Source organism: Betta splendens, chromosome 6 (genome assembly GCF_900634795.4).
Source record: "Betta splendens chromosome 6, fBetSpl5.4, whole genome shotgun sequence".
Taxonomy (NCBI): Eukaryota; Metazoa; Chordata; class Actinopteri; order Anabantiformes; family Osphronemidae; genus Betta; species Betta splendens.
Window position 1 is genome coordinate 3759864 of NC_040886.2, and position 27542 is coordinate 3787405.

The 27542-nt window shown below is 38.9% G+C and overlaps 2 protein-coding genes across 5 annotated transcripts; one reads left to right on the plus strand and one right to left on the minus strand.

Moving 5' to 3' along the window:
• Positions 1 to 321: 321 nt before the first annotated feature.
• On the minus strand, positions 322 to 4439 carry tsnaxip1 (translin-associated factor X interacting protein 1). Of its 4 annotated transcripts, XM_055509923.1 has the most exons (11): positions 4280 to 4439; positions 4070 to 4160; positions 3573 to 3713; positions 3381 to 3474; positions 2806 to 3002; positions 2454 to 2589; positions 1999 to 2165; positions 1812 to 1898; positions 1332 to 1441; positions 1058 to 1163; positions 322 to 934 (listed from the first exon to the last, which is right to left on the minus strand). In XM_055509923.1, the coding sequence occupies exons 1-11, from the start codon at positions 4342 to 4344 to the stop codon at positions 845 to 847; spliced, it is 1284 nt and encodes a 427-aa protein (XP_055365898.1). In that variant the 5' UTR covers positions 4345 to 4439; the 3' UTR covers positions 322 to 844. The 4 variants fall into 4 exon arrangements, with proteins under 4 accessions (XP_055365898.1, XP_055365899.1, XP_055365901.1 ...); XM_055509924.1 differs by lacking the exon at positions 3381 to 3474 and having other exon boundaries at positions 3605 to 3713; XM_055509925.1 differs by lacking the exon at positions 322 to 934 and having other exon boundaries at positions 1079 to 1163; positions 1332 to 1454.
• A 430-nt stretch (positions 4440 to 4869) lies between these two features.
• On the plus strand, positions 4870 to 27484 carry ranbp10 (RAN binding protein 10). Its single transcript, XM_029152929.3, has 15 exons — positions 4870 to 5245; positions 12496 to 12607; positions 14482 to 14534; positions 19861 to 20028; positions 20116 to 20138; positions 20361 to 20545; positions 21259 to 21371; positions 21470 to 21578; positions 21755 to 21903; positions 22036 to 22252; positions 22541 to 22680; positions 22796 to 22941; positions 23756 to 23867; positions 24174 to 24315; positions 24481 to 27484. The coding sequence occupies exons 1-14, from the start codon at positions 5047 to 5049 to the stop codon at positions 24302 to 24304; spliced, it is 1857 nt and encodes a 618-aa protein (XP_029008762.1). The 5' UTR covers positions 4870 to 5046; the 3' UTR covers positions 24305 to 24315; positions 24481 to 27484.
• The last annotated feature ends 58 nt before the right edge of the window (positions 27485 to 27542 follow it).

Here is a 27542-nt window from a genome sequence, read left to right on the forward strand (position 1 = left end):
ACATATTATGAGAGGGATCAAAGATTTACTGGGTTTTTAACTAAAAGCCCAACTTGTTCCTTAGCTTATAGGAGAATCAATGAGAGCGACACCAGGGTGAGGAATGTGTCAAGATCTAACTTCCTAACCCAGAACACAATCAACCCAATAAAGCTACTTGGATATTAATGGGACTTTTAGATGGTCATAATTCATCTGTATCTATCATTTATTTTATCAAGCTCACAGTGGTTGGTAGAGTTTTACCAGAATGTATTATATTAAGAGGTGGTTCTAATGTTTTGTTCAATGCTGATAAAAAAAACACTCTGCAAGCATTCATGAAGTACAAAATGTATTCAAAATGTTTGTCACAATTTTTGAATGTTGACTATAGTCAACACTATAATGTTGGTGAGTATAGTAAGCTAATTACTTTCTGTTTACAGGGTTACTCACAACACATTTATACAGTATATCCTACAGAACAAACAAACAATTATAGTTCTTTGTATTTATTGAGTTGAATTTGGCAATAATTTTACCCACAGTAACACTTGATCACTCACTTGATTGTGAGTTGTGCTTGCCCCATAATGTGACAGGAAGGTATGATTAATGCTACATACATCCTGTACATCCTAGGAAGGTTATTCCAAAATATCTAATACCGAACTTGTCTTTGTAATGTTTTTGGGGGAGCTGGAGCCTATCCTAGCTGTTATTGGCAACTATTATTGTGGTTCACTTTAGACAGGACACCAGTCCATCACAGTGCCACACTAGCAACCATTCACACTGATGCAAACAGGTAATTTGAAGTCACAAGGTTTCTTAAATGACAAAAAAACCCAACAACATTGTCCTAGCTGCTGGCTGTAACATGAAGTGCTGCAGCATTTCCTTCTGGTTCGTCAGGTGTCGAAGATAAGTCTGCTACATGATGTTCAGCAAACTGTAAAAGCATTCAAGTAAAAATATTTTAGAAACTGGGAAGAAGGTATATGCATACATGGCTTTACAAAAATTACATTTTTGTCTATCCTGACAAGACAGGGAAACCTCTGTTGGAACATACCGGGCTGCGCAGTCTTTGGGGTGAGATGGCATTATCGCTGCTGTCAGGTTCATTTTGAGCCACAGGCTCATATATTTCCTCATCTGAATTCAGAGAGAATGCTGTTCTACACATACAGTAGACAACAAGCACAATGTTTTGACAGAGAAAGACACACAAACAAGACAACATGTTTCTGAAATTGTGAAGGTTTCTAAGGTAACTGATACATTTGTGATTTTAGACTGTATGGACAAAACTGGTTATACTGCAATTTTCTGTGTATCTGTAACACCTAAAGTCCTGAGCAGTGGGTGTTCCACTCGCAGTGCAACCAGAGCTGATCATCTCTTTTCCTTGGTTGGTTTGCATCTGGCTTTGTCCTTGAGACATACACTCTGCCGTCTGAAATACAGCACTTTAAATGAACAGTTTGAGATTTACAGTATATGAGAAGGTCAATAGTTCTCATATCCCCTATGACTGAACAGAGGGACATAGCTTGGATTGTTCTGCATGTATCAGATATTATATTTAGTTTTTTTTATATTTTTACTACAGTATCTCAAGGCTTTAGCTTCAAGTTTATGAATAATTTGAAAAGATCTCTGTACACGGAATCTTCCTTGAATAGCTTTTTGCTGTTGCTAACATTATTTATTTTATTAGCCAACTCCTGTAACTTACAAGGTTTTCTTTAAAGAAAAATCTCATGCATTATCACAATATAATGGAACCAATAATATATACTGTTGTATAATGAATTATATAGCACCTGAACAGCCTGCAAGGAGGTATGGATCTCTAGCAGGGTGTCATATTCACTCTTCACCTGGTCAAATTGACCCTGTAGTGTCTTCAACTAAACAGCAAAAGAGAAAAAGACAAACACAAGGGTGTAGGACGTTATCTATATGGGTACACAATGTGAACAGTATGTGTTTAGTGTCTAAAAAAGCTACCTGCAGAAGTGTCTGTTTGTGGTTTTGTTCTAGGATGTCCCAGTTCCGTCGAGGCACAACATCCCAGTACTCTGCCTTCATCCTGTTGAGCTCCTCCTGCACTTTAGTCAAGTCTTGCCGGCACATCTTCAAAGCGAGCTGCAGCTCCACAGGGTCCTTATCCTCATCTTTCACAATAGAATTATATGGAGATAATTGATCTTTACATATTTGGTGTTTAATAGTTAAAATATACAATAGTTTTCCCCTACAATTAAAATACGGTACATATTTTATAGGGCAGTATGCCAAATTTGTAGCAGGAGCCAAAGAGGTTTGTGATTTGAATTGATATGTGTCTTCAAGACCTTTAGACGTAGTTGAGGCTAGAAGTTTAACATTTTCTTTTCTAATAATGCTGTTCAGCTGAAAGTAGAAAATTGTGATTAACTGAATAATTAAAAGTTTGCTTGTACCTCCATAGGCAGCATGTTCCTGCTTCACAGAGCTTCTTGTCTGGTCACTGAGCTGCCAAATTAGCAACTTGCGTGCGTCGCACTCCTCCCTGTACTGCAAATACTGCTTAGACAGTTCAGACTGCAGATGTTTAATCTGGAGTGAAACAAAGTTTAGTAAAATAGGCTAAGTCAAGAAAGTGGTCATTTAATAAAAGGACTTTTACTCCTGGCTCACTAATTGGAGAAAATTCTGTATGTTTGGATAAAGAATCTTTAGATATGACTAATTAGATTTGTCACATACAAGAAACAAGAAGTGAAGTATCACATACAAAGTTACATTAATAATGAATAAGTATCTCATACATACCACTGCCTGCATGGTCTTTTCTTTCTCCCTCATGGCCTCAACCTCCCCCTGCAGTTGCTGCTTCTCCCTTTTCAAGGCACCAATCTCAGCCTGCTCCTCTTCCCAGCGAACTTGAATCTTTTTGTCACATTCCTCTGTCACCAGCCTTAAATGAGATTTCAATGGTTCCAGCTCCCGAATTCGATCCTGCTGACAAGCTGAACAGATGTGTAATGCATGATCAGGAATCAATCATTGAACCAAGGAAATGTGATCATTGTGGATGGCAAGTTTTCTTCTTAAATGCATCTTTTAATAGATTCCCCCAACTAAACTCCTCTAGGCTTGAAAAAATAGGAACTATGAATTTTAGAATTCATTCCCTTTTAACAACGATATGGCTTTACTGGTGTCTATAATGTGTGTTGCTGTTATGAAAAAGTGTACAGGATTATACAGAAAGATGTTTCTGTTATTTAGCCAAGCTCCTTGATATTTATGATGTTTTAAACTGCACTATTTTTGGATTTTCAGTCGACACAAAAACTTAATAAAATTAAAAAACTTGTCACAATTTACAAATTGTAAGTATTCACCTAAAGTGTTTTCATATTCCTTTTTGATGGCAGACAGAAGGGGTTGGTAAGTCTTGAACTCTTTGATAAAAATACCAAAGACTCTGCGATAGACCTACAACCAAGTTATACAGTTTGAGTATTCTGAGAATGAAAAGCGCGCAAGTAATTTCATCTAGGTTTAGTGTAAAATAAAAACCAATGGTATAGCACCTGTAGTTTCAACACTTCATAATTTGGCTCACAGGGATTTATAGTTTGTAGCTGCTTCTGCACAGAGTTCTCCAGATGCACCAGGAGTTGAGGCTTTCTCCCTGGAGCTGCATAAATGTGATTACTCTCTGTCCAGCGCAACTTAATAGTTAACACACACACACACACACACACACACACACACACACACACACACACACACACACAAAGAAATTTATATCAGACACATTGTGTTTACTATAGTTAAATTATCTATCTATCGTAAACGTTTTAAGGTATTTTATTGTCATTTCAATCTAAACAGTGGTATATAGAGTGAAATGAAACGACGTTCCTCTGTGCTACAACGATGACAGACATAAAGCACAAGACAACGCGCTCTTAAAAAATGAAAATAGAATGTAAGATCTAAATCTTAAATCTAGAGATATAAATGTTCAAAACATGCTTAATATACCATCTGCTACATTTTATTTGTCTGTACCTGGTTGTTTTACCTGTCTGGTTGTTGGTCGTACAGGTAAAGCCTCTTGTCCTTGTTCTGAGAATTTAACGAGTTGATGCTGTGCCGGTCTGTCATTTGTAACTCTAAAACAAACAAAGACATAACAGAACAGGTTTAAACATTACAGTTCGCCTCGCTATTTAAGTTAACATCATATTAGCAACAGCTACTTTAACAACTAACTTCTGTATAGATCACTTGCCTTTGTGACGGTGTTAAAGGTGGAAATTTAATATCCGTTGGTGGTGACATATTTAACGATAACATGAGCACGCAATAATAAAAAAACAAACAAGTATTGGTTCGGGCGTTCGATTTAGTGTCACGGATCACGTTGTTGTAGCAGTGTGTCCATGGCAACGTCAACGTATCAAGACCCCATATAGTAGTCCGCAACGCGCCTAACTACTTTTAAAGTTGTTTAAAATTGCAAAAGAGTAATAACCAATGTCTTATTACATTGTACAGTGAAAGAAAAATATAGAAGTGACCTTGGTGGTCTTTATGGTCTTTTATGCTTGTTTTGCAAATAGTGCATTGTTTTAGAAATACAGTAGTCATATTATTTTATTCTAGAAGACAAATAGCTATATGCTGTCAGTAACATCAGTGTGATAAAATTAAGATCTAATCTGTCTTAGATCTAATGTTGTATTGTACATATACATTTTTAAGTAAAAAACGAATATTTCAGGCAATCGTTTCCATTTAAAGCCCCTAACCACGGTGTCGTACTAAAAGAGCAGTGTAGTCATTTCTAGAGGCTTTAGCACAAAAGCGAGTGTGCGACTGAACTACAGTACCCACACGGCACCGGTGCAGCCTACAGTACATTCTGTTGCTTATCCGGGGATGTCACACTGCTGCTATTTTCTCTCCTCAGTCCCTCTCACTCTCAGCCTACAGCGGACTGACACGGGGCTTTGGATAGAAAGAGACGAACAATAAGATTCCAGACAGAGGCCAAAGATGGCAGAGCTTGGAGCGGGAAGTCTGCCGTTAGGAGACCCTGCTTTTAATTACCAGGAACACGAGCTGAACGAACGTCTGAAACGTCTTTACCCGGCTGTGAACGAGGAAGAGACCCCATTACCCCGATTCTGGAGCCCAAAGGATAAATACAGCTACATTGGACTGTCACAGAACAACCTGCGGGTCCATTACAAAGGTTAGAGAGCTGGCACAGTCCCGATGGGTCTAAACAAGTAGTCACACCATAAGAGGGTCGCAGCTCAAATATGTCACCGTGTTATTGCGGAGGGGGTCTGTCTCTCAGTCGCACACACAGTATGCGATTATGTTGACTGTGCGCGCGCGCGTGTGTGTGTAGTCCTGGTAAATCTAGCCTGAGCTGCCTCTCCTGTCCTATAACCTTGCTTTGTCTAACAAATGAGCAGAGGAATGCCCAAATGGTTGACAGTGAACTCGCTAACCCTGACGGTCGCATTATCACCTCACTGAAATTTACTTTGAACAAAACGATTCTCCTTTGTTTATTTACGGTTTGTGACGTTATTTGTTTGCAGCATATTGACTGTACATCTGACGGCCCCTGTAGTTTATGCTGAAAGAAAGCATTTGGAGCATTAACAACGCGTAGACATGGGTTTGCTAATACGCTAGCTAATGTCATTTGACAAACAGGAGCTAGCTAACGGCACGCTATCTCATAACTAAACACAATAGTTAGCCTTGCTGCTAATTAGCCAACGTTAGCTAACCTAGCTGCATTAACGCTGTATTGAAAACAGCAGTATAAGTCTGATACGCAGTGGACGTCAGCCAAACTTGTTACCCTTTCATGACGTATGACTGCGTACAGAACTGCAATTGTTGTTTTTGACAACAGCAAGCAACAAAATAGAAGAAAATCTGCATTGTGTTTTCTCGCGTGATTTCAGTGGCAATGTTCTAGACATTTTTTTTCCAGAATGCACAATTCTCTGCCCCCCCCGCCTGGAAATAACTGGTTCAACACCATCCATGTCCATAAATGCCCTGAACACCACACCAGTTCCACGTCCATCCCCCAACGAGCAGGCAGCCAGCTCACTCCTAACAGCTGCTGTGAGGCAGGAGGCCTCTGCGCATTACATCAGGCCAAATGTACCGATCTTGTACTAAATCTATAGTTTCACCAGACAGTTTTCACAATAACAGCAACGCTTGCCTTCACAGGCTATAGTCACTCACTTATTTCAGATGGCTAAACGATGTTAGTAGTGTCTGCCCTTATTTTACTTGTGCAGTGTGTAAATCAAAACAAGGTGACATTTGGGTGAAGTCAAGTCCTGTTGTCAGTTTTTTGCCTGCTCTGTTATTTTTCGTCAGGCGATCCGTCAGCCCCCCACAGTAACAGGATGGGTAGGAGAAATCTCCACAGAGGCTTTGCAAGGCCACTTTTGGCCCTGCTGGCTGTTTACGTCAGTGAAACATGCAGTGGATGAGAGGATGCAGGCTGAGGCTGGCCGTGTAACCTATTTTGAAAGCCTTATTTGGCACATACTTTGTAATTGTCCTATTGTTTGAGACAAAAGGCGTAATATTTGTTAAATCAAGGCTACCAAGTAGGCACAACACAGATCATTTGAATAAAATATTTGTCAGGTATGTGTGGTTATACAAATGGATGACATTATAATATATATATTGAGTTATGTAGATTGACATAATTGTCAGTGTTTTTTGCATGTGAACTGCTGCTAATCAGTTTTTATGTAGACTCCTTTTCTCTGTATAGAACTATGAATTAATTTTTTTATTAGCAAAACTAATCCATAGATGCCCTGTATTATTAAAAGACGTGCCATTTCATTTAGCTTATGCAGAGCAGCAGCCCAAGTCTTTATTTCTTTGACAGGTGCACAGATTAAGTGACACTGCACAAGTGTTATATAAATAGGTCTGTTCTGCCATGTATAGAATAATTTTTCTCCTCCTGCTTGTTCTAGCTCCTGCTCTGTTTCTTCACCCTTGTGGTTTTGGAAGCTATTTTGGCCAGTGTGCCAATTTTGTCAGTTTAAGGCCACATGGTGTCTACCTGCCCTGCCTTAATGATGACTTTGTGCTTATGAATACCTCACAGTTTTTGGACTTAGTGGACACATCCAGGGAGGTTGACTATGCCCAATAGACCATTTGCTGCATCACCTTACATTTCCCTTGTAAAGGTACTACGAAAACTGTTGCTGGAAACTGTAAGTAGTAACACTCAGCAGTGTTATTTTGCTAGTTTCACACTACTATGTTTATAGCAACTCCAAATGGAGACTCTTAAGTGATCATTGTCGCTGACAAGGTCTCACCTTTGCCAACAGTTTATATACACTCCAAAAACTGTCCTCCTGCCAATAGCTGTTTGTCATGGCCATTAATAATATTAGTAACTGTAGTTGCAGGAGTTGGAAATGGTCTTGTAGGTTTTTAAATTTCTTGACTATTGTAATTGTTCTGATCTCCTCAAACAACATGATACCAGACAGAATATTTCTTAGTAGTCAGTACTTTTTAGTTTTCTTTAATAGCAAATCATATAATTGAACTACCACTTTTAACCACCTGTACCAACCAGGCTAGGGAGTTACCATGATAAAGAAGGCGACTCAGCCATTGCACTCCAGTTGAGCTGAACAAGCATTATCCTAAATGTTGGAACCTCAAATGGATTGTTGATGGCAGTGGGTGTTTTCTCTCTTACTTGAAAATGTCTATTTATTTTTTGTATTAATTTGGTTGAAAGTGTGCTGGTGGCCCAGTTTATAGGGTTGATCCCTGTAAGTAGTACAGTCAGGGTGTTTTGTTTAGGATATTTGTTTATTTTTGGGGTTCTTTTGTTTATTATACAGTAGAAATGGGGTTTGAGACCCCATCAGTGGATCCCATTCTACATTCGGCATCTCTAGCAACAAAAAGTAGACCAGAACTCTGTGTTCTTTTAGGAAGACATGGAAATGTGAGTTTTTATGATATCATGGTGCTTGATCATAACTGCTTTGTAAGTATACATAGGGATTCTATATTCTGTTTTAGATTTTACGGGGAGCCGATGCACAGAAGCTTAATTTTGCTTGCTTGTGGAAAAAGGCAGTTGTAAAGATTTCTTATATTCCAGGTAAGGGAGCTAACCTGGCCAAGGAGAGCACTAAGATCACAGTAGAACCTGAGGCCCACATTTTGTAACTTTCTGATTCAGTAACATATCTTTTAGATTTTTGGTGCCAAGAACAATAATGTTTTGTCTGAATTTAGCAAAAACCTATGACACATAGTAGTCTTTATATATTTTAAATCTGCTTGAGATTCAACTAATTTATTAGTGTCATATGACTTCACAGATAAAAGTATCTGGGTGTCATCTGTGTAGCAATGACAATGTAAGTATCTTTAAATAATATGACCTAGAAGAAATATGTAAAGAGAAGAAAGTACTGGACCAAGCACAGCACTCTGTGAAACATCAAATCAAATTTTTGCTTGTATGCAAGATTTATCATAAGATATGAAAAAATTGGAATCTGTTTAAGGGATAACCTTTGATCTTGATGCAATCTCCCAGTCGATGTAATCTTTAACCTTGAATGCATCTAAGTCTTAACTGGATGCAACCTTAAAACCTTGTAGTACATATCCTGATTGATCTAATATGAACATGCTAATTAAAGGGAAAACTTCTAGTGGATTGGGTCTGAGACAGACTTTGTCCTTCTCAGGAAAAACAGTAGTCAAACACAAATTTGCTCCCCGAAATTGCTGCAGGCACAACATTTTCGAATGCACAGCAATACTTGGTTCCGGTATGTAATTAAATGACTATTTAAGAGACATCTATCTCCGCCATTTTTGAAATGCAGTGGTTATTTGCCGAGCCCGGCTCCCTAAATAGTGTATCCCACTCTATTCCCCAAGCCCACTTGTGATGAGGGTTAGGGGGTAGGGTTAGCATTGGTGGGTTAGGGCTCGACAAATAGACTGGATCGTCTACTTGGCGAGCTTGCCTTGGAGAGCCTTTTTTTTACTTTGGGGTTAGACACCTACATATACTCTAAAAAGTCCACCGATTGACAAATTTAATTAGCGCATTATTGGCTTGGATTTTGGACACAAGAACATCCCAGTCATTCATGTTATTTAAAAACATAGACATATTGTTTAGACATAGACATATTGTGCTTTAAAAGACAAGGCCTGCTAAAAGACATTTTTAAGGTTCAGATTAGTTAATTGTTAAGTAAACTCTGTATGAGGGGGGGGGGCACCCTACAGTAAGTAAGGCAAAGGTCCTACCAACAACTCATACGCTGTTAAACTTGCACAATATTTATGCCATTTGCAGGATTGACAGCAGGTGTACGCTCCAACATATTCATGAACGTTACTACAACAAAGCTGTAGAAAGTCAGTGGTTACTAATTTATTTGTAACAAAATTCAGAAAGTTATGGCTGCTGAGATTTAAGGAGATACTATGTGCGACAAAACTTTGACTGTTACTGTAGGTACAGTGGTGAAAAGTAACAAGGGTTTCATAACTTGCCAAAGTAAGACATCCTGAAACTCAAGGTCCAGAGGGGACATCCTCCAGTCTTTGGCTGTGCCTTGAAAGGTTGTCCTTGAAAAGCCTATAGTACTGTGCACAGCACAGCACAGCACAGCACAGCACAGCACAGCACAGCACAGCACAGCACAGCACAGCACAGCACAGCACAGCACAGCACAGCGAGGTCTGACAGGGTGCCAAGCTCAAAGACAAAAGTCTTTGGTCCAATTACATGAGGGGCTAAGTGTTCATTTTGCCAATGTCTCAGTGTTGCCTGATCATCACTCCTTTTGATTAGTTCAAGTTCATCAACTGTACATACTGATTTCATAGTTAACTCTTGGTTGTTATAATATAGTTTTTGTGGTATAATTGCATGTTGATACAATGAGGTTACTGTAGGAATTGTCTGTTTGTGTATCACAAATGTCCAAATGCATCACGGAACAAGTGATACATCTGATGATTAGATCACTTCAAATCTGTTTGAATCTGTTTTTAGACGTGTGTCTTTTCTGAAATATCTGTTGATGACTGAACAATACGTAATGTGTTCTACCATCTAATATGTTCAAGTTCTGAAGGATTATTGCAGGACATCAGCCTACCCCTGGTGTTAAAATGCATTCTGTGACCAAGAGTTTGCCTAAATAAAAGGTGCATTTTAGCATGGTTAAAAATAGCCACACTTGATTTAATTTCTATTCACTGTATTACAAAACACAATTAATATTCTTTTTACTGTTTCTGGCAGCTGCCACACAGACATCCAGTAAGCAAGGTTGATGGAATAATTGTTTTTTTAAGCTGAGAGTCATGTTTAATTTATAAACCTAAATAAAATTGGCCACTTGTGTTTTTAAGGGGACTGGGAAAGAGTTTGATTTTCAAATACCAAAGTTTATTTTTTTTTCTTAGCTGTTGTGTAAAACAAACGGGACCTTAATTCTTGATCCTTGACCTCTGGTGAAGAAATTTGATGTAAAATGGCAGCAAACTTGCAATTGGGCAATGCCAGTGCTGTTCATTACACAGTTGGGTGTTTTATCTTTTGCATTTTGGACAGTTTTTTCCTACTCAGATGAATCTATTCTTCCAATAACTGATAATAAATTGCTGATCTTGGTTTACCATATGGTCATTATTGGTCATTGGTCATTTTCTAGTTCCCATCTATGTTAACCTGTAGCTCTACTGAGGACTAGTTTTCATGAGAAGCAGCTAAAAATAGATGACATGAATATTCCTGCAACTTTCAGACCAGACAATGTCACAGATTCACACGTGACTGAGCATGTTGGTCAATTTAAAATAACGTGACTTGCTGGGTAAATATTTGAGATTGCAAATCATGATTAATACTAATGTAGTTTTCATTGCTTCAGTTTCCCCTCATTGCGTTTTATCTTCTGTGTGTACATTCTGAAGTCTCCATAAACTGGGAAATTAGGTCTAGTACACACACACACACACACACACACACACACACACACACACACACACACACACACACACCTTGAGGTTGTGGCCGTATAAGCAACAACCTGTGTCTCTTGACAGCCAGCTGCTTCGTTTAAGGTTACAGTCCATCTACATTTCACACAGGAGCTGTGTGTGTGTGTGTGTGTGTGTGTGTGTGTGTGTGTGTGTGTGTGTGTGTGTGTGTGTGTGTGTGTGTGTGTGTGTGTGTGTGTGTGTGTGTGTGTGTGTGTGTGTGTGTGTGTGTGTGTGTGTGTGTGTGTAGGCCTGACGACTTATGGGTCACAAGAAGTAGGTGTAACAGTAAAAGATGCACATGTTTAATGTTGAAGCTAAATTGCAGTTATACAACACACTACTGAACATGGTAGTCGCTCTCCCTATTCTCTTAGGACCTAAGGGGATTACATAAGATGCTATCTGAATATACAGTAGAATGACAGAAAGAAATCACTGTTTTGCCAGGGTCTAATAAGTTCAGACTCCTGTTGAACCTGTAAAATGCATCTTTGTCTCTAACTCACCAACAAACCAAATCAAACCAATCAGCAGCATGCTTAATATCATTATGGAAAAGTCACCTTAACAGAGATCAGTCATTATTTAGGCCTGGCTCATCTCACTGTACCTTAGATCAAGTTAACAAGCTTGATGTCACTATCACATGTGGAATTAAACCTAAAAAGGTGGAATGATAAAAAGCAACTTGATAGTCAAACACAGCTCTAGATAAATGTGTGTTAAAAACATCCATCCATCCATCCATCCATCCATCCATCCATTTTCTTAACCGCTTACTCCCTAGTGCGGGGTCACGGGGGTGCTGGAGCCTATCCCAGCTGGCTACGGGCGAGAGGCAGGGTACACCCTGGACAGGTCGCCAGTCCATCGCAGGGCTGTGTTAAAAACATATTGAGTAAATAGAACTTGGTTGCAGTTGCTCCTAGATTGCTTCACATTATCATGTGAAACCTGCTAAATACTCATCTGGGATGTTATAAACAAATTCAAATGTACTGAGTGGAAATTTGTGTGGACAAATGTTGGCACTTAACAGCTGGCCTTGCCGCTGGTGGTTTGGGAATTAAGCTTGGCCAATTTTTGAGTGAAACTGTTGTGGTGCTTCTGCTGCTACTGCTGCTGCTGCTGCTGCTGCTGCTGCTGCTGCTGCTGCCTGCAACATTGGGCCTTATGTATTAGCTTTGGCACTGCAGACCCAGTGTTATCCTAAAGCTCAATGTGCTGGTTAAATAATAGTGGAAGTGGCAAGCTAATGTCCGTTTAATGTTAGTTGAGCTCTTTCCAGCAGAACCACAAATTTTCACAATGCCGTTTTCCCAGTTGTGTGAAAGATGCTAGGTTGATACTAGCCTACCTAAGTTATTTGCACCTCTCTTCTTGTAGGCCATGGTAAGAATCACAAGGATGCAGCGTCCGTGCGAGCGACACACCCAATTCCTGCTGCATGTGGGATTTACTACTTTGAAGTCAAGATTGTCAGCAAAGGTCGAGATGGGTAAGTCAACTTAACTAAGTCAACTGTGTGTGTGTGTGTGTGTGTGTGTGTGTGTGTGTGTGTGTGTGTGTGTGTGTGTGTGTGTGTGTGTGTGTGTGTGTGTGTGTGTGTGTGTGTGTGTGTGTGGTCTGTTAGGATTTTTCTCTCAACAGTTTCTGTAAGGAAACTAAAGTAAAACTGAGCTGTTTTATCTTTAGCTATACTTCATTCTATGTTTTTTGCTTGGGTCCATGTATCACAGCATTTGCAGTTTCCAACGAGTATTATCAAGAGAGCCAGTCTCAAGTGAACAAAGTCCTCCACAAGCAAAACTTTAGCAGTTTTACCTTGCATTGATTTTTAGGGCTGTCATGAACTACAGGAAAAGTACAGATTAATGCTTCAGTTGGTATAATGGTAATGTTATTATCATAACCTCTCAAAATAACATGTGAGTCAGTCTGGGGTCACTTTACTGCTAATTCATGTGTGATTGTACGACCATGTAGTTATAATAGTGTTATTTTGAGCTGATTTAATCGCCAGTTCTCTAATATACATTTTACTCATTCAATTATTGACACCTAGAGTGTTTGCTGATTCTGTCTAAGTGATCTGAATTTAAATAAAGGTGTGTGTGTGTGTGTGTGTGTGTGTGTGTGTGTGTGTGTGTGTGTGTGTGTGTGTGTGTGTGTGTGTGTGTGTGTGTGTGTGTGTGTGTGTGTGTGTGTGTGTGTGTGTGTGTGTGTGTGTGTGTGTGTGGTCTGTTAGGATTTTTCAGTTTCTGTAAGGAAACTAAAGTAAAACTGAGCTGTTTTATCTTTAGCTATACTTCATTCTATGTTTTTTGCTTGGGTCCCTGTATCATAGCATTTGCAGTTTCCAACGAGTATTATCAAGAGAGCCAGTCTCAAGCGAACAAAGTCCTCCACAAGCAAAACTTTAGCAGTTTTACCTTGCATTGATTTTTAGGGCTGTCATAAACTACAGGAAAAGTACAGATTAATGCTTCAGTTGGTATAATGGTAATGTTATTATCATAACCTCTCAAAATAACATGTGCTTGTACAGAGATTTGTAACATTCCTACCACAAAATAAGCAAAAAATCCAAAAGCAAAAAATCATGTTCCTCAAGAACACCAGCTCATGGCCCCATATATATTGTTTAATTTATCTTAAAAAATCAACATAAAAGCGAATTAGTTTTTCAATAGTAGTAACCACAATTATGCTGAAACAGCATCTCAAATTTTAAAACACTTCATGCACACTAAAATGCTCTCTGCCCCAGATTTATAATAAATGATAAACACATTTTGGAAGATGTGTTTGATTCTGAGGTCGAACTATTTTCACACGTCTAAATATGATAACAGTGCTGATATTACATGGCGCTATGTAGTTACAATTTAGCAACATACCACTATTGTTTATAAGGTCAAATAAGGGCATGCTTTTTCACAGACCACATTTTGGACTGTCCTGTCATTCTACTACCTGTAGAAGCAGTAAGAACACCAGGAAAAACATGTAGAGTACTTAAAACATGTTTACAAATATGCACCAGAAGTTTGGGGAAAAACTATTTCAGAACCACAACTTCAGACAACTTAAAATAGAGAAATATAGATATAATAGACCTAAAATAGAAACATATTTGTGAAATTTGTGCAAACCTCACCAACTCTCTGTTAGAGGAAATTCACTCTGCAATAAAGGACATCAACGAATTTTCAAAGTTACTTCTGCTTAACACTCATCAAAACCTGAAACCTCAGTTGAATAATTTTTGAACTGTGCAACAAAGTTACTTTAAACATCCAGAGGATTGAATGATAAGGGTGCATAATGTATAAAAGCGACTAATACTTGAATTTTTCCCCATATGTGCAGCTACATGGGCATTGGCCTGTCAGCCCAGGGAGTCAACATGAACAGGCTGCCTGGTGAGTACCGTCAATGATACCTTTAACTAGCACTCAATTTATCCAATACACCTGTACAGTCTAATTCAACCAGTTACAGCAACAGAACCATTGATTCTACTTTTCCAAGGTTATAAGTGTATGATGTCATACTGGAGAGCTCTTGTTTTGGCCATAAAATAAAGAATGTGGAGGGCTAAAACATTAAAACCACTTCTTTATATATAATGGACTCCCCTCCAGCTGAGAAACAGATTGAGGCTTTTGTTTTTTTCAGGATGCTACAGCAGGCTGGTAGAAAACTAAATCTGCTGATGCAAAAATGATGGAATGGTGTCTTTGGCTTGAGCAGTCAAATGTGGTGAAATAAAGATTTGCAGGATTGAAAACATGAATAGAGTTCATGTCAAATACTTGATTCTGCTTCTGTTCAGCAAGAGCATTGCCTCCTTGGACAAGAGCCAACTTTTAGTCACTTAAAATGAGTTCTTTGGCAAATTAGAAAGAAAAAAATTCCGCAAAGCTCTTTTTGTTCAGTTATGGTTACATTCAGTCAAATTTAGTTTTATTTTATATAGACACCAATTCACAACACATAAAGCAAGATTGTATTTGTAGCCAATCAATAAATAAAGTATATTTAACATTTGTGTACTTTATATATACTAACATACAAATATATTTGTATATGCTATAAAATATTGATAGCACAGTAGAGAGGAAAAAGTCCCTCTTTTAGAGGAAGAAACTTCCAGCAGAAAGAGGCTCAGTGTAAGTATAAGTCTGAAGGGAGAAGCACAAGTACAGAAGAAAAAGAGACAGTTAGTGTGACCTGTAGATCCATGGTGGCAGGTTAGTGTGGGTGAAGGACGTCCCCAGCAAGGAAGCTGATTGATATGCACATTGATTTATTTCATTTGTTGGGAGACTCTGGTGAATTCTTTCTCTAATGGTAATGGTTTTATTTGTAATAAAATTAATTCATTGCTGCTGAGGGGGATACTAAGCTTAACACAACTGTGGCTGTTAGTCAGCCTGGCTACAGTGCTGAAAGGAAACCTGGGTCGTTGATGAATGATTGATGAATAATATGTAGTTCTAGCTGCACAAAGTGCTTTTTTTATGTAGTATTAAACTGTTGCCTGCAAGTTGCATGTAATTTTTTGCCACTGTCTTTCTAGTTTTCAGGTCCAGTGCTTTAGGCTGTAGATCTGAGTTACTGTATACCATGAAGCTAACCTCCTTTGATTCACTGCCTCCTTGAGAGGAACAACAGTGAAGCTCCAGCATCAACAAGACAATGTACCTGTTCAGTAGTAGGATTAGGGCGACTTCTGTGTTCTGTGTAGGTACACAGATGTGAGATGCTCTACTAGATGGGCTATCAGGCCACTATTGTGTAACTGTATGTGTTTTCCGTTGTAAGAGGCTGAGGTTCCAATTCAGTCACCTCGCCTCTAGAGCTGAAAATACCTTACACTTATTAAAAATGCCACAGATACTATAAGAGGCAGAGAGAACACAACGCACACTGACCATGACAAAGTAGGAAAAACACAGTTGAAGAAGCCATGGCAGACGTTAATCTACATACTAAGCTAGCAGAGCAAAGGAGAGCAGAACAGTCACTTCCAGAGGGAAAACAATATTAATTAATTAACGAGTGTGTGGTTGTTGTTTTTTACACTACAGATTACAATAGTTAAATAATAATAATAATAGTAGTAAAATATAAAACATGACAGGAAAAGGGTTGATTATTAACACTTAGTCATTGTTTTTATTCAGGCTGGAGATATTTTAGGATCTGGAGTATTGAGAGAGAGCAAAGGATGTGGATGAATGATAGTTTGCGTGTGTGGAGATTGCACAGAATATTTAAAGTAGATGAAAGTGAGAAGAAGTGGATTGTAAGAATATGTGAAAATAGCATAGAAAAGTGGCATATTTAGGGATGGAAGCAGGAGGAAATGAGAATATGTGGTGTTGGTATAGTATCTAAATGGGTTTTGTGTCGGCTGTTGTCAATGTGACAACGGTAGAAAGAACAACCTGGGACATGTCACTGAGCAGTCAAATGGACAGAGACCGATGATGATGACTTGGGTTTGTCGTTTGACCTTGGACTGAACTATGTGTTGCATGTGTTACCGTTTCTGCCGGAGAATTATAACACAATTTTCCAAAATAGTTCCCTCGTTCCCTGAGTTAAGATCCAGTGACAGCAAATGCCATATGGATTCCCACTATTTCTCAAACCATTCAGTGATAACCGAATGGTGACTACAGGGGAGAACCACTTTGTGTGTCTGTGGGGACAACTGGGCCCAGATCATGTTAGTAAATTGCCCCCAAGGATTCAGGAATTTTCAATTAATCTGTCATCCATCTGTATGTTTGATCAATTGCCAATTCCCTTCATAAACTCTGTCCAGTTAATGTAAATTTTGAGAGTACTGTATCTATACCTAATCTACTGTACTGTAATAACGGCCATTCAACGTACAGTATTATTGGGGGCTTAGTGTCATTGTTTAAACAGTGATTAACTTAGCCACAGCCTGAGCCTCTATATACTCAAGGCACAGAGCTAATTTGTCAGATACATCAAAAAAGGTATTTCCAACACTCGCTACAATTCTACAGGTATTTCCCAAGCTGACATGGGTTCTTGACATCGTTAAATTTAACAGCTCATCCTCTTGAAAAATATAACTGTAGTACGTTACACAGATGGCAATTTTTTAACCACAAACAATGACAGACAAGAGAATGTCCCATTCATTCAAAGCTTTTTGTAAAAAAAAAAAAGGACATTTTTCACAGTATTTGCACTTTTTCCTGTTTACATTTTGGTCATTTTCTATAATTCTATGTCTATTATCATCACTCAAACTAATGAAAAGAGACAGTAGTATTATATAATTATATATTTTTTAATACACTCCAGCTATTAAATGTCAAAAGTATCAAATGTATATCTTTTGTAAAAAAATATATTTTTACTTCACTTATTTCTATTCCAAATCATCCCTACAACTCCTGGCAAACATATACAATGACAACAAAGATCTTTGATGAAAAAGAAGCATAGTAGCCACATGTCTGGTCTAAAGCTCTTTGCATCCCCCAACCAATCAGAAGTCGCCTTTGCTTGACCAATCAGTGTTGAGTTTCCAGGCCTGTCTGGGGCCATTTGACCTGCTTATTGACGAGTCAAGATCAGTCCGGTGGCTGATGTTTCTGGAACTGTGTGGACACTGGGGCAGCAGACTCACACACATACACACTCAGATAAATTGTTTCCCCTCTCTTCATGAATCATGTGTCAAATGTTACACAAAGGGAGGAACAATATGGAACCATATTGCATTGACGAGCATGTTTTCCAAACCTGCTCGAACATTAATCATTCAATTACTTGTGAAAAATTCTTGGTTGCTAGGATTCCACTACAAATGCAGTGTTTACAGTCTATAGACCTGGTAGACAGATTACTCACGATTGCCTTAATGCTGACTGACTCTGTCGGTGTGTGTGGGTGTATGTGTGTGTGGGTTCCTTAATAGTACAATGTTCTCCACTGCTGACCTCTGTGTCTGATCCTACTGTGGAGGCCTGCCCATTTCATTAGCATGTTGCAGCAGTGACCCTGGCTTAAGAGGCAATATCCCTGTCAGCAGCTTAATCTAATACCTCTCAACACACACATACAGAATCATATACACAAGTGCAGCAGAGAGACAGAGCCAGTGTGCACCAAAGTCACACAATAGCTCCCTGTCTCTCAATGTGCTTCCTGTAAATAGCAGCACAATTACAAATGCACACACACATTTGGCTTAGGTTAATTCTTAATTACTCACTCACGGATACACACATACAAGTACGCATTTAATATCTGCCCTCACCAACGACCTACTTTCACTAACCCCCGCTTTGCTTTTTGGCAACAACAGACAGGCTGTGATTGAGATGAGACACTGATGGAGCGACAGCGGGCTGAAGTTAAATGCTGCTGAGTTCAGGTCCCATTCAGTGCAGTCAGCTCGGGAGGAGGAATTCCTGAGAAACTCAATCAGCTAAACAGAACACAACAGGGTGCTCATTCAAATAACTTACAACTAGAAACTGTAGTGGTTTCCTCCTACTGCAGAACCTTGAGCTGTTTTTGGACAGAATTCCCAGTGTTAAGATGTCTTTGAAGATCTATCCATTTTTTAGATATCCAGTCTGGTTTAGGTGAACTGAAGTTAAGCAATTCTGTCTTATGTTTATTGTTGCACAGTTGTATTCTTCCTGTCTTTTCTGCACTACTGTATGTTTTAGTTTTAGAGACAAACAGCTGTCACTTAAATATTACTGTCATAGACAGCTAAACATGCATGAATTAATTACTTAGGAGCCTCCTTGTCTAAATTAAATGCATTGTGCAATACTTTTTAAATACTGTATGTTTAACAGCTTTCTATAGTAATCAACAAATTGATAACACAAAATAACAAGTACATATATTCTACAAACTAAGACTAATACAAGAACAAGTACCAATTTTTTTTTTTTGTTAAAAATTTCCATATGTCTTGCTTGCCTTCAATTTAAATTGTCAGACCTCAGCAAAGGGGTGGGGGGTGCCACTTATGGCCTAGTTTGAAACATGTCGCTGATCATTTGCACTAGCAAACTGTAGAAACTGCTCACATCTTCAAGAAGAATTGTGATCTGTTATAGATGGTGGCAAAACGGAAGCTCTAAGAATGCACATTCCTCTGCCTGCTGTCTTACTATACTGTACAACAAATATACTGTGCATTATATTTAATAATAAGCTACTCGTATTATAGCTGCAGTAAAATCAAAGATTTAGCTTATAGCTGAAAACCAGCTCTGATTTCCTCCAGTACAAACAAGAAATTAGGTGAATCCTCTTCCTCCTGGTTCAACCTTCTGTACTGCTGTTCCTGTTGTCAGTGATTCACCAGTTCCTTTACGCAGACGAGATCCTCCTGCTGGTCGTTGAGGGCACTGCACCACATACCACAGAGTTTTAAGTATGTGTGTGAATCTGACGGAATTTTCATAAGAGGCCCTGCAGGCGGTGGTAGTAGAGGGGAAAATCTGAGCAGCAGAAGTCATTGAGTAACTGTCTTCCTTCCTTCAGCAGCAAGTCATTTCACCTCAAATGCTCCTATAGAGAGAAACCGGTCATACGTAGTGGGCAGCATTAAAATCATCCATATTTATCAACAGTCCTAGTGTTAATTATAGCGCTTTGACTGACAACACATCTTCATAAGGGGTCAAATATGAAATAACCAAACTAATCCTAATCCTTGTCCTATTTTAGGATGGGACAAACACTCATATGGTTACCATGGAGATGATGGACACTCCTTCTGCTCCTCTGGGACTGGCCAACCATATGGGCCAACATTCACCACAGGAGATGTCATTGGCTGCTGTGTTAACCTCATTAACAACACTTGCTTTTACACCAAAAACGGCATCAGTTTAGGTTGGTGATTTTTTTTTGCAAAATATTAGATGTGTAGATGTATATAAATATAAGAAATCTTTTGGTTAACTATCTTCTCATCTATAGGTGTAGCCTTCACAGACCTTCCTGTAAGTATTCATGATGAATTCTCTCTCTGTTCTCTATAATATAACATTCATCGTTTGCCTTTTCCTATTAGGTGTTTGCAAAACTTATGTAAGGCTTATACACTAAACAGTACTTGTTCTAATAAAAAAATGTCATACAATCACAAACTCATGCTGAACAGTGGAAATTGGAAAACCGATTAATGAAGCCCTTATTGTTTCTTGTTTTTTAACAAATGACAGCCCAACCTGTACCCCACTGTGGGGCTCCAGACACCAGGTGAGATTGTAGACGCTAACTTTGGCCAGCAGCCATTTGTGTTCGACATTGAGGACTACATGAGTGAATGGCGGGCCAAGATCCATGGCATGATAGCACGGTTCCCCATAGGAGAAAGGCTGGGAGAGTGGCAGGCAGTCCTGCAGAAGTAAGATTCATAACCAGCACTGCTGTTTATGCTGCTCTAACAGCACAGATGTATCTCTAAGGTGAGAGAATGATAGTCGAGATAGCAGATATGAGCAACTCTGGAGAAGACGGATCACTCCCACTATTAGTAATTACTCACACAAGGAGTGGGATATATTAACATTTATTTGATACACTATTAAGTTTCAAAATGCTAATTTTGCATTTGCAATACATTATGCAAACACCTTTGCATCAAACATCACACAAACCTGTTTGCTCTGTAAGATGTGTTTCAAACCAAAGGTGAGATAAGCAACAGTTGTGCAGGATGTCCATATAACATCTGAAAATCTGCCTCCCTAATGTGACATACTGTATACTGTGGAAATAACAAATAAGTACCCATAATAGTGGTGAGAATACTGCATGTCAGAGCTGCAGCAGTTTAAGAAGCAGAATAGTTCAAAGTTGTGCAGGTCCAAGTCACAGCCATGGAAAATGCTTTTTTTGAGCTTACTGCTGCCAAAGTTCAACAGTTAGTTTACTTGTTTTCACCATGTTTTTTAGGTGTGTTCATCAATGTTGTTTGTGTTTTATCAACTTAGGAATACGTTTATATTAGAGAGTTTGACAAATCTCGCATTTTATTATCAAATCCTATAGAAATTAGTTGATTACCTTTGCTTCCACTACTGTAAATAGTTTTCTCATGTTTTGTTTTCTGTTCAGCATGGTATCCAGCTATCTGGTGCACCATGGATACTGTGCAACAGCAACTGCCTTTGCCAGAGCCACAGAGACCATGATACAAGAGGACCAGACATCTATAAAGAACAGACAGAGTCAGTGTACAAACCCTCACATTAACCCTGTGACATACTAGACTATATTGAACAGGTTCCTAATGCCGTCATGTCTTATCTTTGCCTTTGTCTAATAGGAATACAAAAGCTGGTGCTGGCAGGACGGGTCGGTGAAGCTATAGAGGCTACTCAGCAGATTTATCCGGGTCTGTTAGAACATAACCCCAACCTGCTATTCATGTTAAAGTAAGTTAGCACTTTTGAATGCAGGACAAATGTGCTAAAAACAATGTATGATGTAAAGCTAAGCATGTCTTCATCATGGCTCGTGCAGAAGCACAGTTTGCTTTTGTATGGGTTGTTTAAATAAATGATTTTAGCATGTTGTAACCATCACTGGTACTGTATCCTCTATGATTTAGGTGTCGTCAGTTTGTGGAGATGGTAAACGGTACAGACAGTGAAGTTCGCTGCTTGAATATTCGCTCCCCCAAGTCCCAGGACAGTTACTCAGGCTCACCCAGCCTTAGCCCCCGCCACGGAGTCAGCAACACACACCTGCACACCGGTGGTATGAATGCAGAAGGAGCCTATTACAGAAACTCAAAGATATAGAAATACTTAAAAACATCCACCAGAAGCATTGATTAACTGCAATCTTATGTAATATGTTTGTCTTCCCATCTCCCGTATTCAACCCCAGGAGCAGATAGCCCTACCTGCAGTAATGGGGTAACTCCTCCCAACAAGTCAAAGAGACACGGCGGCACCAGCAGTAGCAGCGTCAAATACCCCAGCGCGTCCTCCTCCGCCTCCTCCTCCACCTCCTCCTCCCCCTCCTCTGTAAACTACTCTGAGTCTAACTTCTCAGACTCCACCAAGAGCCAACCACACAGTACCAACAGCACCCAGGAAACAAGGTGAGAAGGCCTGCCAGTCTATACAGCAGAAGCCCAACTCTTGGTGGCAAGAGGTTTCAGTACGTTTAATATATAACAACTTAGGTGTGTTTGTATACGTTGTAAAAAAATCTCAGTTCAGAATGATAGACCGTGTGAGCTTCTGGGCTGCTTGTGAAGTCAAAATGAGCCAGGGGCTAAGTTCTTCTATCCATCACTTTTATGCTATTATTCTGTGAATCTTCCGTATTTATGGTATGTTGTCTTGCATTATATACCTACACTGTGCGTGTGTGTGCGTATTTGTAGTGACAGTGAGATGGAGATAGAAGCAGAGCACTATACCAATGGGGTTGTTGAGAGCTCATCAGCAAGAATTATGAATGGCACATACAAACATGAAGAGATCCTTCAACCAGATGACAACAGTATCAGTAACGGGTTCGCAGGTACAAACACAGACCACAACCATTGCTTGTTCTTGTGATGGTGGTTTTCATTGAACATTGGCTTCGATTGCTTAGAATTATGAGAATATCGCCTGTGTGTGTATGTTGCCACCAGATGACTGTAGTAATGGCAAACAGCTTTGTGGTGGGAACCAGGCGGCCACAGAGAGAATGATTCAGTTTGGACGGGAGCTACAGGCACTGAACGACCAGCTGTGCCGGGAATATGGCAAGAATGCCACACACAAGAAAATGCTTCAGGTATACACAGATGATGTTCAGATGCTACTCAAACTATAGTGTTTGGAAAAGTGTGGTAAAAGCATTAAAATCTAGCTTCCTGGTTAAACTCAGGGAGTTTTTTAGCCCTGCGAAACCTATACTAATGTAATGTGAATTGGTTATTCTTCTATCCACCAGGGGGCAGAAAGAGCCCTACTTACAGTAGGTGAACACAGACCTATGATTTGGTTAATGAAGTTCTTACTCACAAAATTCGACTGTATGATATCATTCTCAGGATCTGCTAAGTGTATCTGTGTTCGCAAGTCAGAGGGTGGGATGGTGGTGCGATGGCTCATTAACATCAGGATATTAGCCTTGATTTGCCCTTTAAAAATAGCATGTGTTCTTACTGTATATTGGCGGGTGCACCGACAGGATGCAAACATAAAGACTGTGCAAAGCAATAATCATGATAAAGTCAGCACAGTTATTGCTTAATATGCCAGTATTGACACGACATTCCTTGGAAGTTCATGTGTACTATAGCAACGCCTAATCAAAAAACACATTACTGTTACTGTATGTTTGCCTAAAATCATTCCTTTCTATAAAAGCAACGAGAATTGCTGCAAACCATGAGAATCTCACTCAAACAAAATGTTTATTAGAACTTCAAGATACTGTTCATACTGTACTGATGAAAGACTAAAGTCCGGTCAGTTGATAATTATACTGTATATGGACAAAATATTGGTGAGTTAGATGATATACAGGTGTATTTTATTACATACATAGCAGCATTGTGAAAGAATTTCAGTACTCATGTTGATCTCTGTCTGTTGATGTGTAGGATGCATTCAGTCTGTTGGCATACTCTGACCCGTGGAGCTGTCCCGTTGGTCAGCAGCTGGACCCCACACAGAGAGAATCACTCTGCTCTGCACTTAACAGCGCCATACTGGGTAAAACTCAATGTCACCTGTGTTAATAGTCATATTAATGCATCAACAAACGTTACATTAATTGACTTCACACCTTACATGTCTGCATACAGTAGTTTGTGCACTGCTTATTTCCAATGTGAAAATGTTTTTTTAATATAATTTCTGTCTCTTTGCATGATAACGTAATCCAAAAAAAATTAACACTGCACAATACTGTGACAGACTTTTCTGTTTCTGTTGAAATGTTTTTCTTCATCTAACATTATATTTTGAAGAAATAAGCTCTTAATAAATCTGTAACTGTGTATATTCTTTCTGCTATAGAGTCCCAAAACCTGCCTAAACAGCCTCCTTTGATGTTGGCACTGGGTCAGGCCACAGAGTGTGTTCAACTCATGGCCCGAGTCCGGTCTGGTTCCTGCTCATTTGCCAGAGTAGATAACTTTTTGCACTAGCCCAGGTCCAAGTAAGTTGTTAACAAATTTTATAAGTAAAAATACTTTTGAAAGCAGTTTATTTTAATTAAATATTATAAATTAAGAAGTGAGAATATTTGACTAGTATTTGCTGTTTACTTTAGGAAGGTGTTTTAAACACTATATCTTATTCGTTACTATGCATCTCTCTACAGGTAATGTTAAGTAGCACTGAGGAAAGGCATGTCCAGCAGGCAGTTGTCATGGCGATGGAGGGATAAGTATGCTGTGATTTGTGTGTTTGGCTGCCTGTCAGGCCAAAACATCACCGCAGACATAGGAGAGCAAGAGAGAGAGAGAAGAAAGCTTCCTTTTAATTTAGTATTATCAAATAAAAAATGTGTGACACTATTTAAAAAAAAAATTCTGTTTATCTAGTCTTTTTAGTTCTTTTATGTCTGTTTGTTGTGCTCATCCTGGACAAAACAAAATGTTATACTCCTTCCTATTTTTCTTCTGGGTGCATTTTGATTCCTTACTATCAGTATTGTACTCACATGTTGTTATTGTTCACCATATCATACACCAAAGTACCCACAGCTGGTTACACGTCTGTCCCCATCCCCATGGTATCCCTGTGGTATTATGTGCATTATAGAAGACTGACCGACAGATTTTGTAGTAGTAACTTTGAGCCTCCAGAAATATACATTGAGTTTGGAAGCATTTATGAGTTCATATACAAATATAATACATTGCTATATGTTAAACAAAAACGAGTCCCCAAATTATTCCAGAAAGTTTGGTGGCTGTATTTTGTTGCCTTCCTTAACCCTAGTCATGTTGAGAATAAAGTCCTGTGAGCTAACAGGTGAGTAGCCAAAGAACAAGACACATCCTGAAAAACATCACCTGTGTATAAAACATAATTGGGGGGTCTCTCTAGTGGCGAACTCTGCCAGTAACCAAGGGAAAAAGGTGATGATAAGGGATTCAATTGGAATATTATAGGTGTTGGGGCCTTAATTTCACTGTAACAACCACTGCATCGACCAATCAGTGATGCGGTTGCAGGTGGCAGCACACGGCCCCAGCTGCACCTGTAACGGCCGCTCTCAGTACTGAGCCTAACACTATTATCATAGTCACCTTGATGCCAGCATGGAGAAAATCAGTAGCAAAGGCTGACTAACAAGCACAGTGTGTGTACGGCTAAAAGTCAAGCCCCCTCCCGTGCATTCATTACCTCAGTCTTTTTTTTCTCTACGGTCCACAGTCTGCATGGACACAGTATCTGTTCATATTCCTTTGCAATTAAAATTTAAAATAACAAGATCAAGGCATTGGTCGAAACGGAAAAGTTTTATTTTTAGTGCAGACAATTAAATCTGTATCTTTTTTTTCAATTTCAAATCACACAAATGTGGAAACCAGTCCAGTTGCTGGGAGCACACGGACCATTTCATTTCTTACACCCATAACCCTAACTTTTCTATATAGACAAGAGTGAAAGGTCAGAGTTTGAAAGGTATGAAAAATAAAATGAAGTAATTAAGAAGAACATTTTAATTGTCCTGGATGGCTGCTGTGAGATTTACACACTGCCCCTCCTGTAACATTAAATAGGGTGATCATTTGTTTCTAAAATCCTTAAGTGTTTCTTTTTTCTTACACCCCAAAGCATAAGATTATTTTCAACTTCACCTCCTTTTCAGAAATATTATATAGAGAACTAATATATTTAATATGAAATAGTACATTTATTTAAAAATGAACTGAAATTTTTAGCAGCACTAATGAATTCTGAAATAATGTTATTACACATCAGTTTGAATTAATGTCACTTACCTTATTTTGAATCTCTAGCTTTTTTCCTCTAGGTTCAGAAACCACTACCCTGTTATAGCCAGTTAGCTCTTCTTAGCTACTAGCTAACTCGCCAGTAGCTCAAACGTTTAAAGGAGATCACTTGTTGCTTACGTGCATAAACGAGCAGCACAGTAACGGTTTGCCTTTTTTTTTAGCTTAATGTTGCTAAACTAGCTCTTGGCCATCTAACGCACTAGCCTGGCTGGTAATCTGGGTTTTTGGCTTAGCCATTAACCTCAGTTAAAGAACAGATATTATTAGCAACAGCTAATGTTAGTCGGTTTACTAATGTGAGACTGAGCAAGCACAAAGCTTTTGATTTCTTTAGCTTAAGGGCTAGCTAGCTAACTGCTAATAATTGGGTTGACTGAACTACTTGTGTAATATTGGGCATCTTTTATATAGTTTATATTTAAACTCTTTGTATTCTGTTTCTGCATGTATCAAACAAAACACACAATTTCCAAAGTAGCTCAACCTCTATCATTGATTGACTACCCAACTAAACATAATTGAGCTTCTTTGTTTTTTTTTTTTCTTTACCAAATGAGGATGACTGAATGTTTGATTAGTGACTGCTTTATTGTGACCTTATAAACGGCATCTGGATCCATCCTGAAGTGTATATTTGAATTCATAAACACAAACAGTAGGGAAATATGGGCTCCTATGATACGGAGGATTTGTAAATGCAGTGTGGGGTTTCATACAGGGTATGTGGCCAGATTTTCTTTTACCCAGCTGATTTTAATAAACACCTTCTGCTAAATGGGAACTATGCTACTAACTACACATACTGCTGATACATGGCACCTGCTTTTCCAGCTATAACGGACTTCTGTTACACCCAATGTATGAGGAGAAACAACCTCTGTTGCATACCTGTACTGTAGGGAACAAGTCTCCCAGCTTTCCTTTGTGTTTTAGCCTGGGCTGCATCTCAACACTGTTACCACACACCCTTCCTCTACTGTCTGTGTAGACATAGCCACTGACATGATCAGTGATTGTTTTGAGAAAGGAAGGGATGTGAGCAGTTTTTTCGCAATGGGCCCTGAGGCCTCTGACGCTACCTGTACCAGAGTGCAGCATTTAGGCATCAAAGACAAGCTGTGCATAATTGACTTATGTAACGATTATAATTTCATGTTTTGAATTTTAAGTTTTAGCCAAAAAATTGTGAAATGAGTTACCCTCTACTTAGCATGACTTTTAATCTGTAAAATGATATTGAAAAAAGTCAAAATAATTGAAAAAATATCTATGTACTGGAAACATGTTTAAAAAAAGATATTGTATTCTGTTTAATTTTGACAGAATTATTTTTATTAAAATACACCCATAAGCATACTATTATTCTCTTGTTTTTATTTGGTGTGCTTTTGTAGATTCTGCAACCTGAGGATTG